At 44.3% G+C, this 14,871-nt stretch overlaps 1 protein-coding gene across 4 annotated transcripts in view; it reads left to right on the top strand.

Moving 5' to 3' along the window:
* LOC115156861 (ephrin type-B receptor 1) overlaps positions 1 to 14,871 on the top strand; it is a 298,565-nt gene that overhangs the window by 193,570 nt on the left and 90,124 nt on the right. For all 4 annotated transcript variants that reach the window (XR_003868337.1, XM_029704639.1, XM_029704640.1 and 1 more), the window contains exons 4-5: positions 121 to 276; positions 13,977 to 14,312. Coding sequence is in view for 3 of the 4 variants with exons in the window: in XM_029704639.1 (XP_029560499.1) it covers positions 121 to 276; positions 13,977 to 14,312 (492 nt within the window). In the remaining variant the exon portion in view is untranslated. The remainder of the gene's footprint in view (positions 1 to 120; positions 277 to 13,976; positions 14,313 to 14,871) is intronic.

Here is a 14,871-nt window from a genome sequence, read left to right on the forward strand (position 1 = left end):
CAGTGCCTCAAGTCAAGCCAGGATGCAAGGCAGTGTACTGTGTACATGTTTTGCCCTAGGCCTAAATACTTTGTATTATCTTAATAACTAATGTTGTTTTGTCCTTCTCTCCCCCTGTAGCCTGCCCCCCAGGGACATTCAAGTCAACCCAGGGTCCAGGCCTGTGTCTGCAGTGCCCCTCCAACAGCCGCTCTGCAGCCGAGGCCGCCACTATCTGCATCTGCCGTAATGGTTACTACCGCGGTGACATGGACCAGCCTGACATGCCCTGCACCAGTGAGTATCTTTGTGGTACTGTTCCTACTCTAACTGTGTACAGCTAGACATGCCCTGTGCCAGTGAGTATCTTTATGGCACTGTTCCTACTCTAACTGTGTACAGCTAGACATGCCCTGCACCAGTGAGTATATTTATGGTACTGTTCCTACTCTAACTGTGTACAGCCTGACATGCCCTGTGCCAGTGAGTATCTTTATGGTACTGTTCCTACTCTAACTGTGTACAGCCTGACATGCCCTGTGCCAGTGAGTATCTTTATGGTACTGTTCCTACTCTAACTGTGTACAGCTAGACATGCCCTGCACCAGTGAGTATCTTTATGGTACTGTTCCTACTCTAACTCTGTTAGACACTGTTTACGACTTTAGTAGTGTAGTGTGTAGTACATAAATCCATCTTCCCCTAGTGTAGACCACAGTCCTCATTATACTGATAGACACAGCAGACACACCAACTAGCCTCCTCACATACAGAACACCGGATAGCCAATAAGCCTGTTCATGCCCTCACACTTACCTTAACACATGAAAACAATATGCTAAGCTCATCACAAGTCCCCATTGACATGCAATTATGGCAGAGAAGAACATTGAAGCCCCGAAAGCACGCACGCACACACACACACACAACACACACACACACACACACACACACACACACACACACACACACACACACACACACACACACACACACACAGAGACACACACACACACACACACACACACACACACACACACACAGAGATGTTCATGCACACAGACACACACACTGGCCTTAATGGAGGATCTTATTCATGATTCTCCATATTCCTCACTATGGAGCAGAACTAGAGCTACAGTATTAGTCTGGGAATGTTTTTTTTTATTATATCTTGATAATTCATGGAGCCTTAGCTAATTGGTTCAGAGACACGGTGTATGTCCAGTTCTGTTCCTCTGGTCTGGCTGGTGCTACCAGAACTGTCTGTGTCTGTGGAAGCATACTGTAGCTACAGTTGAAGTCAGAAGTTTACATACACCTTAGCCAAATACATTTAAACTCAGTTTTTCACAATTCCTGACATTTAATCCTAGTAAAAATTCCCTGTTTTAGGTCAGTTAGGATCACCACTTTATTTTAAGATGGGGAAATGTCAGAATAATAGTAGAGAGAATGATTTATTTCAGCTTTTATTTCTTTCATCACATTCCCAGTGGGTCAGAAATAATTAACATATACTCAATTGGTATTTGGTAGCATTGCCTTTAAATTGTTTAACTTGGGTCAAACGTTTCGGGTAGCCTTCCACAAGCTTCCCACAATAAGTTGGGTGAATTTTGGCCAATTCCTCCTGACAGAGCTGGTGTAACTGAGTCAGGTTTGTAGGCCTCCTTGCTCGCACACACTTTTTTAGTTCTGCCCACAAATTTTCTGTAGGATTGAGGTCAGGGCTTTGTGATGGCCACTCAAATACGTTGACTTTGTTGTCCTTATTAAGCCCATTTTGCCACAACTTTGGAAGTATGCTTGGGGTCATTGTCCATTTGGAAGACCCGTTTAGCTTCCTGACTGATGTCTTGAGATGTTGCTTCAATATATCCACAGAATTTTCCTTCCTCTTGATGCCATCTATTTTGTGAAGTGCACCAGTTCCTCCTGCAGCAAAGCACCCCCACAACATGATGCTGCCACTACCGTGCTTCACGGTTGGGATGGTATTCTTTGGCTTGCAAGCCTCCCCCTTTTTCCTCCAAACATAACGATGGTCATTATGGCCAAACAATTCTATTTTTGTTTCATCAGACCAGAGAACATTTCTCCAAAAAGTACGATCTTTGTCCCCATGTGCAGTTGCAAACCGTAGTCTGGCTTTTTTATGGCGGTTTCGGAGCAGTGGCTTCTTCCTTGCTGAGCGGCCTTTCAGGTTATGTCGATATAGGACTCATTTTACTGTGGATATAGATACTTTTGTACCTGTTTCCTCCAGCATCGTCACAAGGTCCTTTGCTGTTGTTCTGGGATTGATTTGCACTTTTCGCACCAAAGTACGTTAATCTCTAGGAGACAGAACGCTTCTCCTTCTTGAGCAGTATGACGGCTGCGTGGTCCCATGGCGTTTATACTTGCGTAATATTGTTTGTACAGATGAACATGGTACCTTCAGGCGTTTAGAAATTTCTCCCAAGGAGGAACCAGACTTGTGGAGGTCTACAATTCTTTTTCTGAGGTCTTGGCTGATTTCTTTTGATTTTCCCATGATGTCAAGCAAAGAGGCACTGAGTTTGAAGGTAGGCCTTGAAATACATCCACAGATACACCTCCAATTTACTCAAATGATGTAAATTAGCCTATCAGAAGCTTCTATAGCCATGACATCATTTTCTGGAATTTTCCAAGCTGTTTAAAGGGACAGTCAACTTAGTGTATGTAAACTTCTGACCCACTTGAATTGTGATACAGTAAATTATAAGTGAAATAATCTGTCTGTAAACAATTGTTGGAAAAATTACTTGTGTCATGCACAAAGTAGATGTCCTAACCGACTTGCCAAAACTATAGTTTGTTAACAAGAAATTTGTGGAGTGGTTGAAAAACGAGCTTTAATGACTCCAACCTAAGTGTATGTAAACTTCCGACTTCAACTGTATATGTATGTCAAGCCATGTGCTCTGCAGCGTTTCTCTTCGCCTTGAGACCTTGAACGCTCCCCTAGTGCAACATTAACATGCCGCTCCTCTTTCAAGTCTCGAATGCCCGTTCCAAGTGAGGCAGCCCTCTCCATGTCGATGCTTTGAATTCCCCCTCAAGAATAGAACCCATTTGCACCTTGAGACTTTGAATGCTCCCCGAGTGTGGCATCCTTGTCTGCCTTGAGGCTCTGAACATTCCTCAAGTTCACCGTAGCTCTCCAGGTTTTTCAGTGCTCCCTCAAGAATAGCACTATTCTCCAACTTGACTCTATGCACGTTCCCTGTAGAACACTATAGCTTTCGGCTTTGAATCTCTGAACACTCCCAAAGAGTATCCATTTCCACCTTAAGGCTGTTGAATGCACCCTTTCCAATATGATATCTGCTCACTCTCCTGGTGAGTCTGTTGTCTGAACGCTGCCTCGGCCCAACATGTTGCTCTTCCCATACTACGCCAAGGCCAGTGGAGGCTGCTGAGGGGACGACAGCTCATAACAAGGGCTGGCATGGAGTCAATGGAGTGGTATGAAGCACATCAAACACATGGTTTCCATGTGGTTGATTCTACTCCATTAACTCCATTCCTGCCATTCCTATGAGCCGTCGTCCCCTCAGCAGCCTCCACTGGCCAAGTAGCATTCTCTATTCAATGCTTCCCAACACTCCCTGCAAGTGGCTCTGCATTTTTTCCTAATCCTGGCAGCAGTAGTAATTATAGTATTAGTAGTAGTAGTAGCAGTAGTAGTAATAGAAGTAGCAGTAGTAGTAGTAGTAATAGTAGTAATAGTAGTAGTAGTAGTAGTAGTAGTAGTAACAGTAGTAGTACTAGTAGTAGTAGTAGTAGCAGTAGTAGCAGCAGTAACAGTAGTAGTGGCAACAGTAGTAGTAGTAGTAGTTGCAGCAGTAACAGTAGTAGCAGCAGTAACAGTAGTAGTAGCAGCTGTAACAGTAGTAGTGGCAACAGTAGTAGTAGTAGTAGTAGCAGCAGTAACAGTAGTAGTAGCAGCTGTAACAGTAGTAGTAGTAGTAGTAGTAGTAGTAGTAGCAGCAGTAACAGTAGTAGTAGTAGTAGCAGCAGTAACAGTAGTAGTAGTAGTAGTAGCAGCAGTAACAGTAGTAGTAGCAGCAGTAACAGTAGCAGTAGTAGTAGTAGTAGGAGTAGTAGCAGCAGTAACAGTAGTAGTAGCAGCAGTAACAGTAGTAGTAGTAGTAGTAGTAGCAGCAGTAACAGTAGTAGTAGCAGCAGTAACAGTAGTAGTCGTAGTAGTAGTAGTAGCAGCAGTAACAGTAGTAGTAGCAGCAGTAACAGTAGCAGTAGTAGTAGTAGTAGTAGTAGCAGCAGTAACAGTAGTAGTAGTAGTAGCAGCAGTAACAGTAGTAGTAGCAGCAGTAACAGTAGTAGTAGTAGTAGTAGTAGCAGCAGTAACAGTAGTAGTAGCAGCAGTAACAGTAGTAGTCGTAGTAGTAGTAGTAGTAGTAGCAGCAGTAACAGTAGTAGTAGCAGCAGTAACAGTAGCAGTAGTAGTAGCAGCAGTAACAGTAGTAGTAGCAGCAGTAACAGTAGTAGTAGCAGCAGGAACAGTAGTAGTAGCAGCAGTGACAGTAGTAGTAACAGTAGTAGTATTAGTTGCAGTAACAGCAGTAGCAGCAGTAACAGTAGTAGCAACAGTAGTAGTAGTAGTAGTAGTAGTAGTAGTAGTAGTAGTAGTAGTAGTAGCAGCAGTACCAGTAGTAGTAGCAGCAGTAACAGTAGTAGTAGTAGTAGTAGTAGTAGTAGTAGTAGTAGCAGTAACAGTAGTAGTAGCAGCAGTAATAGTAGTAGTAGTAGTAGTAGTAGTAGTAGTAGTAGTAGTAGTAGTAGTAACAGTAGTAGTAGCAGCAGTAACAGTAGTAGTAGTAGTAGTAGCAGCAGTAACAGTAGTAGTAGCAGCAGTAACAGTAGTAGTAGTAGTAGCAGCAGTAACAGTAGTAGTAGCAGCAGTAACAGTAGTAGTATTACACTTCAGCTCCACTATAAGCATTGTGTTTCTTTTCCATCAGTGCCGTGTCAATGTGACATTCTACCTGCTACACAGGTATTAGTAGCTTCTTGACTTCATACATCTTACTAAAATAACCAGTGGTGTATAGTAGAGGCCATATGCAACCAAAATGTACTTTATTTCTCATTATTTCAATTCACAAGATAGAAAAAAAGCTGTGCATCAGCCATCAAGAATTAAACCTTGGCAATTCTTGAGCTTGGATGCTGCCATTGGACGTGATGCAACGCAAGCACAACACGGGCAGTGAAGCAGCTTTCATTGATTTCAAAGGAAACATTTCCTCAACGGCCGATGGCGATGCCAGACGCCCGATGGCTACAGTGTAGAGGGCCGTTAGTGATGGCAGCAGTAGTATAAGTAGTAGCAGTAGCAGCAGCAGTAGTAGTATTAGTAGTAGCAGCAGCAGTACTTGTATTAGTAGTAGCAGCAGCTGTACTAGTATTAGTAGTAGTAGTAGTAGTATTATTATTATTAGTAGTAGCAGCAGCAGCATCAGACCCTGTACTGTACTATGCTCCAGATCTTTCTCTCTGATTAGCAGGGTGATGGATTGGCCAAAACAATCCCCCTCTCACCACCCGCTGACCCCCCATGGGACCCACCGAGCCGAGGCTCCACTTCAAACAACGTCCATCTAGGGGGACCACCAAACCCTCTGTCTCCCAGCACGGGGCCCACTCCCCTCGGCTCTGCCACCCGCCATCGTAGGCCATTGGGACGGGCTCGCCCAGCATGGCACTCCCCTCTCCCTCACCAACCCTCAGGCTTCCCCCAGACTTTCCCCAGTTCCCTCACCACTGTCTGGTCCAGGGCTGCCTGCCTGCCTGCTGGGCCCACAGGCCTCTCTCGGTGTGTGGGAGAGAGGGAGACTGACAGGCCTGGCCATTAATTGGTGGGAGCTGGTGGGAGTGGGCCAGTGGAACTGTTGTATATTAATTAGTTGGGGAGAAATGAGATACAGGGCGTTTCTCAATATGCATGCTAGCGTTCTCTGAGCATGCAAATTGGAGCACAAAACGGAGTATGAGTCCAAATTAACATATGCGAAACGGAGCATGGAGGACAGTTCTCAGATGAGTACTACGTTTGTACACATTTCAAAGCATGCATCGACGCAAGATTCAACTAAAATATTCCCAGGATTGTTGATGTAATATGACGCAACCATGGAAAAATTATTTATTGAAAATAATGGCTGCTGGTATTGAGCAGAAGCAAGAGAAAATGAACTCTGACTTCGGAATGACAAGGTTCCCACTCACATCTCGTTTAAAAATGTTTTACTTTTTTATTAACCCATCCACCCGTCCACCTATCCACTGTAGTGTGCATAGACCTGCCTAGAATATCCACTGTAGTGTGCATGGACCTACCTAGAATATCCACTGTAGTGTGCATAGATCTGCCTAGAATAACCACAGTAGTGTGCATGGACCTGCCTAGAATATCCACAGTAGTGTGCATAGACCTGCCTAGAATATCCACTGTAGTGTGCATAGACCTGCCTAGAATATCCACTGTAGTGTGCATAGACCTGCCTAGAATATCCACTGTAGTGTGCATAGACCTGCCTAGAATATCCACAGTAGTGTGCATAGACCTGCCTAGAATATCCACTGTAGTGTGCATACACCTGCCTAGAATATCCACAGTAGTGTGCATAGGCCACAGGCTAACTGACAAAGAATTGGTAGCTAGCTAGGCACCTACGAAGAATTGGTAGCTAACGTTGGCCATCTACCTTTCATAACAACATTCGTTTTAGGTTGTTTTTCACATCTAAAACTATCTGGCTAGCTAGATTAATGCGATTCACATACAGCTAGCTGATAATTATGAAGTCACAAGGTTGCGTTTGCTTTATGTAATATATATGTTTTGGTCTCTATTGGTCAAAGGCAATGCAGTAGCACAAGAGTGCGCAAATGTACATTTTTATGTGTTCTCCAACCTCTGGTCCTCAAAACAACGTACTCAAGAGAACGTCATCAAAGAAGGAACTCGGAGCATGAGTGTGTGGAGCACGGTAGTATGCATATTGAGAAACACCTATAGAGATGGAGGGGAGTAGGGGAGAAGTGTGCTGTGGCTTCACTGTGTGAAGAGGGAGGGAAATGGAGAAATGAAGTAGCAATGAGCCCTCTCTCACCATACCCTCACCCCCCGTGGGACTCACCAAGCCGAGGCTCCACTTCAAACAACCTCCATCTCCCCTTTCCTCTTCCACTAGGGAGGCCGTCAAACCCTCTGTCTCCCAGCACGAGGCCCATTCCCCTCGACTATGCTACCCACTGTCGGAGGCCTTTGGAAAAGGGTCGCTCTGCACGGCCCTTCCCTCTCTCCACCACCCCCAGGCTTTCCCCAGCCTTCCCCCAGTTCCTGGACCCACAGGCCTCTCTCTGTGTGGGGGAGAGAGGCAGACTGGCAGGCCTGGCCATTAATTGGTGGGAGTCGGTGGGAGTGGGCCAGTGGAACTCTTGCTGATAAGTGAGATACAGGGATGGAGGGGAGTAAGGGAGAACTGTGTTGTGGCTCCACTGTGTGAAGAGGAAGGGAAATTGATAAATTAAGTAGCATGGTTGAGTTCATGGAAAGAGAACCTCAACTCATGTGGCCAAGCTTCATGACGCTTCCTTGATCTCTGTTGCACACTGTCTGGACCTCAGGCCACAAATCCATAAACCTCCTAACATTCTGCACTCTAAGGACAGGCTGAGAGAGATGTTTTCTCAGGCAATTCTTCTCTCCTTTTCACCCTTTCTCCTGTTCTCCTGTCGTCATTTTCACCATATCTCCTCTTAATTTCTCTCCCTCATGCCTTTTCTCATGTTTCAACTTGTCATGTTATTTTTTGTCCATCTTCTCTCCTATCTTGCTCCTTCTCCTCCCATTTGTCCTTGCTCTTTATCCTCCTTTCTCTCCTTTCCTCCAATTGTCATTCTCTCCCTCTCTCATCTTCTCCATCTCTCCTCTCTTTTTCTCACCGTCCCTCCTCTTCCTCCTCCTCTCCTTCTGCAGCGGTAGAGTAAGCAAGCTGCTGGTTCTGCCAGTAATGCACTAGTCAACAGAGCTAAGCCAGTGTAATTGCCTGGCCTGGGCTAATCCCTCTGCCTGCACTGCTGCCTGCCGAGAGAGAGATGGTGCTGTGCTTTAAACCTCAACACACACGAGCATTCAGTCTTCTCTAGCAATCTCTTTCACATCCTGTGCTCCTTGTTAGGCACTGATATTTGAGCTTTTGTAGATCAAGCAGACCAGCCCACCTGTGTGTTAGACTTCTCCTGTTCTATCTAGTGCAGTGGAAGTCAGTAATATTTCTGAGGAAGGCACTTTTCTTGAAACAACTTCACTGGACACACCGCCCTACCAGGAAGGTGGTTGTAGTCGCTAATAGCTCCAACTGTTCAAAAGCTAGAGCCAAATCTGTTGGATGTTTTTTCCTCTCCTCAAAGGTACGCTAGAAACCGCTGTTACCGCTCCGTTTGTCTCAGGCGCTAATAGCGGATGTCGACGGTTACTCACGTAGACCACGTTTCTATGAACTGAGCGATGCATTCAGCCGACTGAGGGAAACAATTTGCGCAACACATTCGTTCATGTTATTGCTGCGAGCCCCATGCGTCTCGCGAGACAGGCAATGACTATGGCTGAGCATTGATGTGACGTGATTGACATGATGGGCTTCTCAAGTGCAGCTATTTCTGACAGGACCAAGTTGATGGGTGGTGTGTGGTACTTGTGAGCGACATGTGCTGTAGAAGAATTCAATTGGAGAATTGAGATGTATGTGCGTGTGAGCCATTCCGTTTAGTTCTCCCTCTGAAACAAAGCAGCCAGCACCAACCCGCCTTTCTTTTTATCTTCCCCCAATTCCTTAGTCAGTCTGTGCTCCAGATCTCCACACAGGGAGTTGTAGTGAGTCCCTGAGGAGCTGTTTCCCATTGAAAAGACAAACAGCGTGAAGGAGGCCCTGCAAAGCACTGGGATTGGCTTAGAGGGCCAGGCTGGGTAAACAATGTGGTGGGCTGTTTATATTTGTGGCGCTGAAGTGCTCTTGACATCAGCAGGCAGCCCAGGGGGCAAACAGGGGTCGTGGCCTTTCTGGCCCCCCAACAATATGTGGGCTGTAGACATTACTCTCTATCCACCTGTTACATGGGATTCTCTATGCCTCATCAGTTAGTTGCCAATGGTGGGGATGAGTTTGACAGTAACACTATTGGGCATGCACGTGTACATACATACACACACACTCATGCATGCATGCATAGACACACACACACAAACACAGCCTAACCCAACCCACGCCACACAAACTGTCACAAACACTCCAATCATTCTAACACGTCACTAGGAGTAAACAAAACGCTTGATGATCGCGCAGTCGTCCTAATTGTGGCGTGTGAGATGTAAGCAACAATCAAGGCTGACTAGTGTGGCTAAATGAATGCCAGGGTAGGAGCTCGGTAAGTAATGAACTCGACAAATTAAATCCCATGGCAAATTAAAACAGCCAAGGGCAGCCATAATAGCCTGCAAATCACCGGTTAAGTGGCAGTCACATCGGATTTCTCCATCCGTCACTGCATAGGGAAATCTATACAGCTACCAACAGGGGCCCAGAGACGAGATGCACCGAGCCAAACTCACACCACTCCTCTCACAGCCATTTTGTTTTGTTGTATACATACATGAAAACAGACCGCACACAAGCATGTGAATAATGTACATGCAAACAGATAGTGGGATTACATGTCATATGTATTTGTTCCATGAGAAGCCATGTACTATGTAGTCTGACTGTCATACAACACATAGGCAGGGTCATTTATATCAGTTCTCACAGCAGTAGGTGTGTCATGGTGATTATATGGACTATATGTATATACATGTAAAGTGTATAACCTCTGTGTGTGTGTGATACCCATGGGACATATTGTAAGTGCAGCTGTTCTCTCCATCTCTGCCCTATTTCTGCAAACACACACACACACTCTCTCTTCTCGTTCACTCTTTCTCATCTCACTGCCTAGCACATCTCTCTCATTCTCTTAGGCTCCTGCCTCGTTCTATATCTCTCTCAATTCAATTCGATTCAAGGGGCTTTATTGGCATGGGAAACATATGGTAACATTGCCAAAGCAAGTGAAGTAGATAATATACAAAAATGAAATAAACAATAACAAATAATCTCTCTCTCGCTCTCGTACACACACCCGATAGCGCCAATGAATATGGTGCTTGTTGGTCTGTTTTTTGCATGGGAAACATCCTGATTATGACTGACTTGCCTAGTTAAATAAAGGTTAATTAAAAAATACAAAATACATTCAAAAAATATATATGTTTACTGTAAGTGGCTTTGGGTAAAACTGTGGGCTATCTAGAGGTGATGGATTCCATCCTCTTTTTGTCCTCTTTGTGGCAGACCATAATAACCACACTGTGGGGGTCACGTCCTCCCTGTCACTGACCCCTTAGTCGTCACCATGGCTCAAAGCCGAGGTCGCTGCGGAAACACTGCCATTCCGTCACCTCTGTGTGTTCCGCTGCTTTGTCCAAGCGCCGCAGTGCTATCCCACGTGGCTTTGCAAGAACAATGATTTATTGTGGCTGTGTTGACAGAAGCAACTGCCTGCCCTTACCCCTCGGCGATGGGAAACTAAGGGCTGTGTCCTAATACACTAATACAGCTTCCTTCTCTTGTTTCCTTTATTTTGAACTACCTGCCCTCACCCTCCATGAAGGGAACTTATGGGCTGTGTCCTAATACGCTAATACAGCTTATTTCTCTTGTCTCCTTTATTTTCAACTGCCTTCCCTCAACCTCTCTGTAATGGGAAACTCAAGGGATGCGTCATACTACGCTTATACAGCTTCCTTGAATAAAGTGTCCTTAATTTTTTAACCCAGATCTATCCGGACAATACATTTTCACACACCTTTTTGTGTAGCTCATGTGCTTGAATAAGTCACATTGAATAACTTTAACCCTTTGACGCGGATTATCACATATTTGTGATCATTGTTGAATGGTCCCTGCAGCGTACGATCTCAAATATGTGATTGGAACAGTGGCAACAGAACGTATGATGCAACAAACTCGTTTAAACAGCATTGTTGTCTGAAAAGCATCTAAACAATGTTTTGTACTGATGGGAAATAAAGGTCTTCACAACTTATGTTTCTCAATTTCCCCTTTTATTGTAAAAGATAAATGCGAACTGTATCATCCGAACATAACACAGAACACATCCACAGATAAACTCATTCCATAAACCAGTCTAAATAACAGTTTGCGCTGACAAAAAACAAAACATAAGTTAGCAACCTAACAGCTAGACTAGTTTACAATGTACCACATCTCTGGTGAGCACAAGAGACTAATGTAATGTTGTTTAGAAAATAAATGCGTGTCAGCTAAGCTAACAGCAGCTAAATTCTTTATGATGGGAGCCATGTTTCTTTATGTTTGACTTGGCGAAAACTCCCTAATCCCAGAATGTCATTCACTATAAGACGTAAATAAACAAAGTCAAAGATGGCTGTACCCATTGGCTGAAAAATATGGACTTAGTTTAGTCACTTTTCAGCATATTACAAATCTTTGATGTACTTGTTACAGTGTATACAAGAACCGGGGCACATGACTTGACAAGTCATTGACCATTTTTGACAAATCAAAAAGCAAATAAAATGGTATCACCTCACAGATCATCACACCAAATACAAGCCTATTGCCTAGCCTAACCATAGCGTGAAAGCTAAACAGGGATTAAACCATTTTAGGGGGGCTTGTGGGGTGGTTCCATTCATTTGTGGGGGGTTTTCAAGTCCATGGGGGATAGAAACGGTAGGAGGTATCGTGGGGGGATATGACGCAGGAAATATTACTATAATGGGGGATTTCTCAATAAATGGGGGGCAAACACAGGAGAAGATTATACGCTAAATAAAAATAATGTTCAAAACAACAGGGTACTGGGAAATCTTCAACTTCAGTGCGTTCAAGACAACTGGGAACTCTGATAAAACAAGCTCTGACTGGGAAAAATTGTTTTGAACGGTCATCCAACTCGGAATTCCAACTCGGGAACTCAGACCTCTTTCTAGAGCTCCAACGTTCCGAGCTGAAGATCACTGACGTCATGATTTGACCTAGTATTTTTCAGAGTTCACAGTTGTCTTGAAAGCATCATAAGTCAGTTGAGTGAACTATCCCTTGTTATAACATCTTTGGTCTGACAGACGCTTACATGACAACTAGAATGCATTGTATGATGTCAACAAACATGGAGCCACAAATAATTGGCAAATAGCTTAGTGATAGCTCATCATAATCAGTACAACCTTCAAAAAAGTATTTTACACACATCATATGTGACCATTACAATCTCTGCAAGAATCAGAATGCATGAATTGTCACCAGACTTGAAAACGTGAATAAAACAGTAAATACATAATGACCCATACATACGGTGTGCTACAGTAGAAACGTCAACACAATATACAGAAAATAAGACACTTTGATAGGAACACACACTTGTCCAAAGTCCAATTTGTAAGGAAAACAACAATGAAGGCAATGCAGGCGCCAGCCAGAAAATGTGCCTGGGGAAAAAGTTTGTGCAAGGCCTGTTCTGACTAGAGATGCGCAATGTCTTCATACTTGATCTGGGGAAACACTGGCAAAGTGCTTGGGCTCTCATTGAAGAGAGAAGTTTGTCTGGCTCAGTAAGACTCAAAAATAATTTTAATAATAATTTGTCCACAACAGTGAAATGGTTTACTTCTTATATGAATTGTTAAGGAGGTGGAACACACCTCAATTCCAACAGTTGTTAGAAAATAAAACTTGTTAGAAAATCATTTTAAGTTGACACGTTAAACATAGCATATAGATAATTAGCAGGCAGCATGCCTTGGATTGAGGTCAGCGTGGGTTAACTGTCCTGTTGCTTAAGTTGCTTAACGATCCCATTTTGGAACAGTGAGTGCATGAAAAAACTCACATTGGGGCGACCGATAGAGATATTTGGAACTCACGCGTGAAAAGATTAATAAATTATATAAATGAATACCGTATGTGAAAAGACTGGATAGTCCTGGATTCACCTTGATTTATAAAAGACCTCAACCCCTAGTCTAACTGCCAGCTTGCGGATTAGTATAGGATAGCTGGTAGCTGCAGTCCTGTAAACCTCCCTCTCCTTTGGCTATAGCGCATTCGCTGTAGTGATGGACTATAATTAGCATATAGAGTAGCTGCTCTCTCATCATTGGCATGTCCAGGAACATTCTTTAAGTGGTGAAAACTCTTCCATCAACAGAGCCGGACTAATAAAAACATTCCACTAATCCCAGTTTATCTAAGCCTTTCCTGTCCTCTAGATGGATATAGAGTCTGACCCGTTTCCCTCTCCTTGGCAAGACAGACTCAATAATGTTGAAAAACAGGTGTGCCTAATTCCCACTATAGGGCTGACCTGTACTGTGCTGGCTCTGATGTTTTCCTTTCGCATTGCCCTTTCCAGCATGGTTCCAGAAATGATGGTGGATGTGTAACCAGGCCAACCAAGTGCAGCTCAGCTTGGGTCGGTTCTGTGTGGCTTAGTAGTGTGAAAAGGGTATTACCTTGTCTATCCTATGAGGGGTCCAGGATTTGTGTTAGGTCTCTGTGGAAAATTTGATTCTTTGAGATCTCAATGGGATCTCCTGGTTAAATAATCAAATCAAATGTTATTGGTCACATACACATGGTTAGCAGACGTTAATGCGAGTGTAGTGAAATGCTTGTGCTTCTAGTTCCAACAGTGCAGTAAGATCTAACAAGTAATCTAACAAATTCACTAATTAAGGTTGAATAGAATGCAATCCTTCTCATTGTATTTGTCAATCTCAAGACCTGTTGGCAAAAGATTCACTGAGATGTCAATGGGAAAACCTGGATAAATAAAGGTTCCTTTCTGTCTGTTTGTAGGCGTTCCCTCGGGTCCGCGGAACGTGATATCCGTCGTGAACGAGACCTCAGTGATCCTGGAGTGGCACTCGCCTAGGGAGACAGGCGGTCGTGAGGACGTGGTCTACAACATTGTTTGTAAGAAGTGCCGGGCGGACCGCCGTACCTGTTCACACTGTGACGACAACGTGGAGTTTGTGCCGCGGCAGCTGGGCCTGACGGAAACCAGAGTGTTCATCAGTAACCTGTGGGCCCACACGCTCTACAGCTTCGAGATACAGGCCGTCAACGGGGTGACCAATAAGAGCCCCTACCCTGCCCAGCATGTGTCTATAGACATCACCACCAACCAGGCTGGTAAGAGAATAGTGTGTGTGTGTGTGTGTGTGTGTGTGTGTGTGTGTGTGTGTGTGTGTGTGTGTGTGTGTGTGTGTGTGTGTGTGTGTGTGTGTGTGTGTGGGGAGGGGGGGGGGGGGTCGGCATCATTATCATTATCGTCATCTGTGTTCATGTACATTGTTGGCGTAGTCTGCTGTACCTGTGTCTCCTTTCTAGTGTACAAAGAAACACTTTTGTATAGCGTTTCATTGATTGTTGATATCATAACTCATCCTACATTGCTCAGCACTGGTAAACACAACATAATCTCTGCATTGCTGACTCCTGTCCTGTTGCTTCTCCTTTCACAATGTGAGCTGGAGAGAGGTCATTGTGCTAAACCGTGAATAAGTGAGGGGGTGGCAGCTGACTCCAGCTGCACGAGAACTCACAAAGTGAAATATTGAAACTGTCTCTCTTCTATCGTATTATCGCCCTCGTTTCTCGTATGAAAGCAGAGGCCTGCTATATAATTGAGTGTGTTGAGGGATTGGGGGATTTTCCCCTTTGAAAACATGGTGAAGTTCAAAACCCCAAC

Source organism: Salmo trutta, chromosome 21 (genome assembly GCF_901001165.1).
Source record: "Salmo trutta chromosome 21, fSalTru1.1, whole genome shotgun sequence".
In the NCBI taxonomy this organism is placed as follows: Eukaryota; Metazoa; Chordata; class Actinopteri; order Salmoniformes; family Salmonidae; genus Salmo; species Salmo trutta.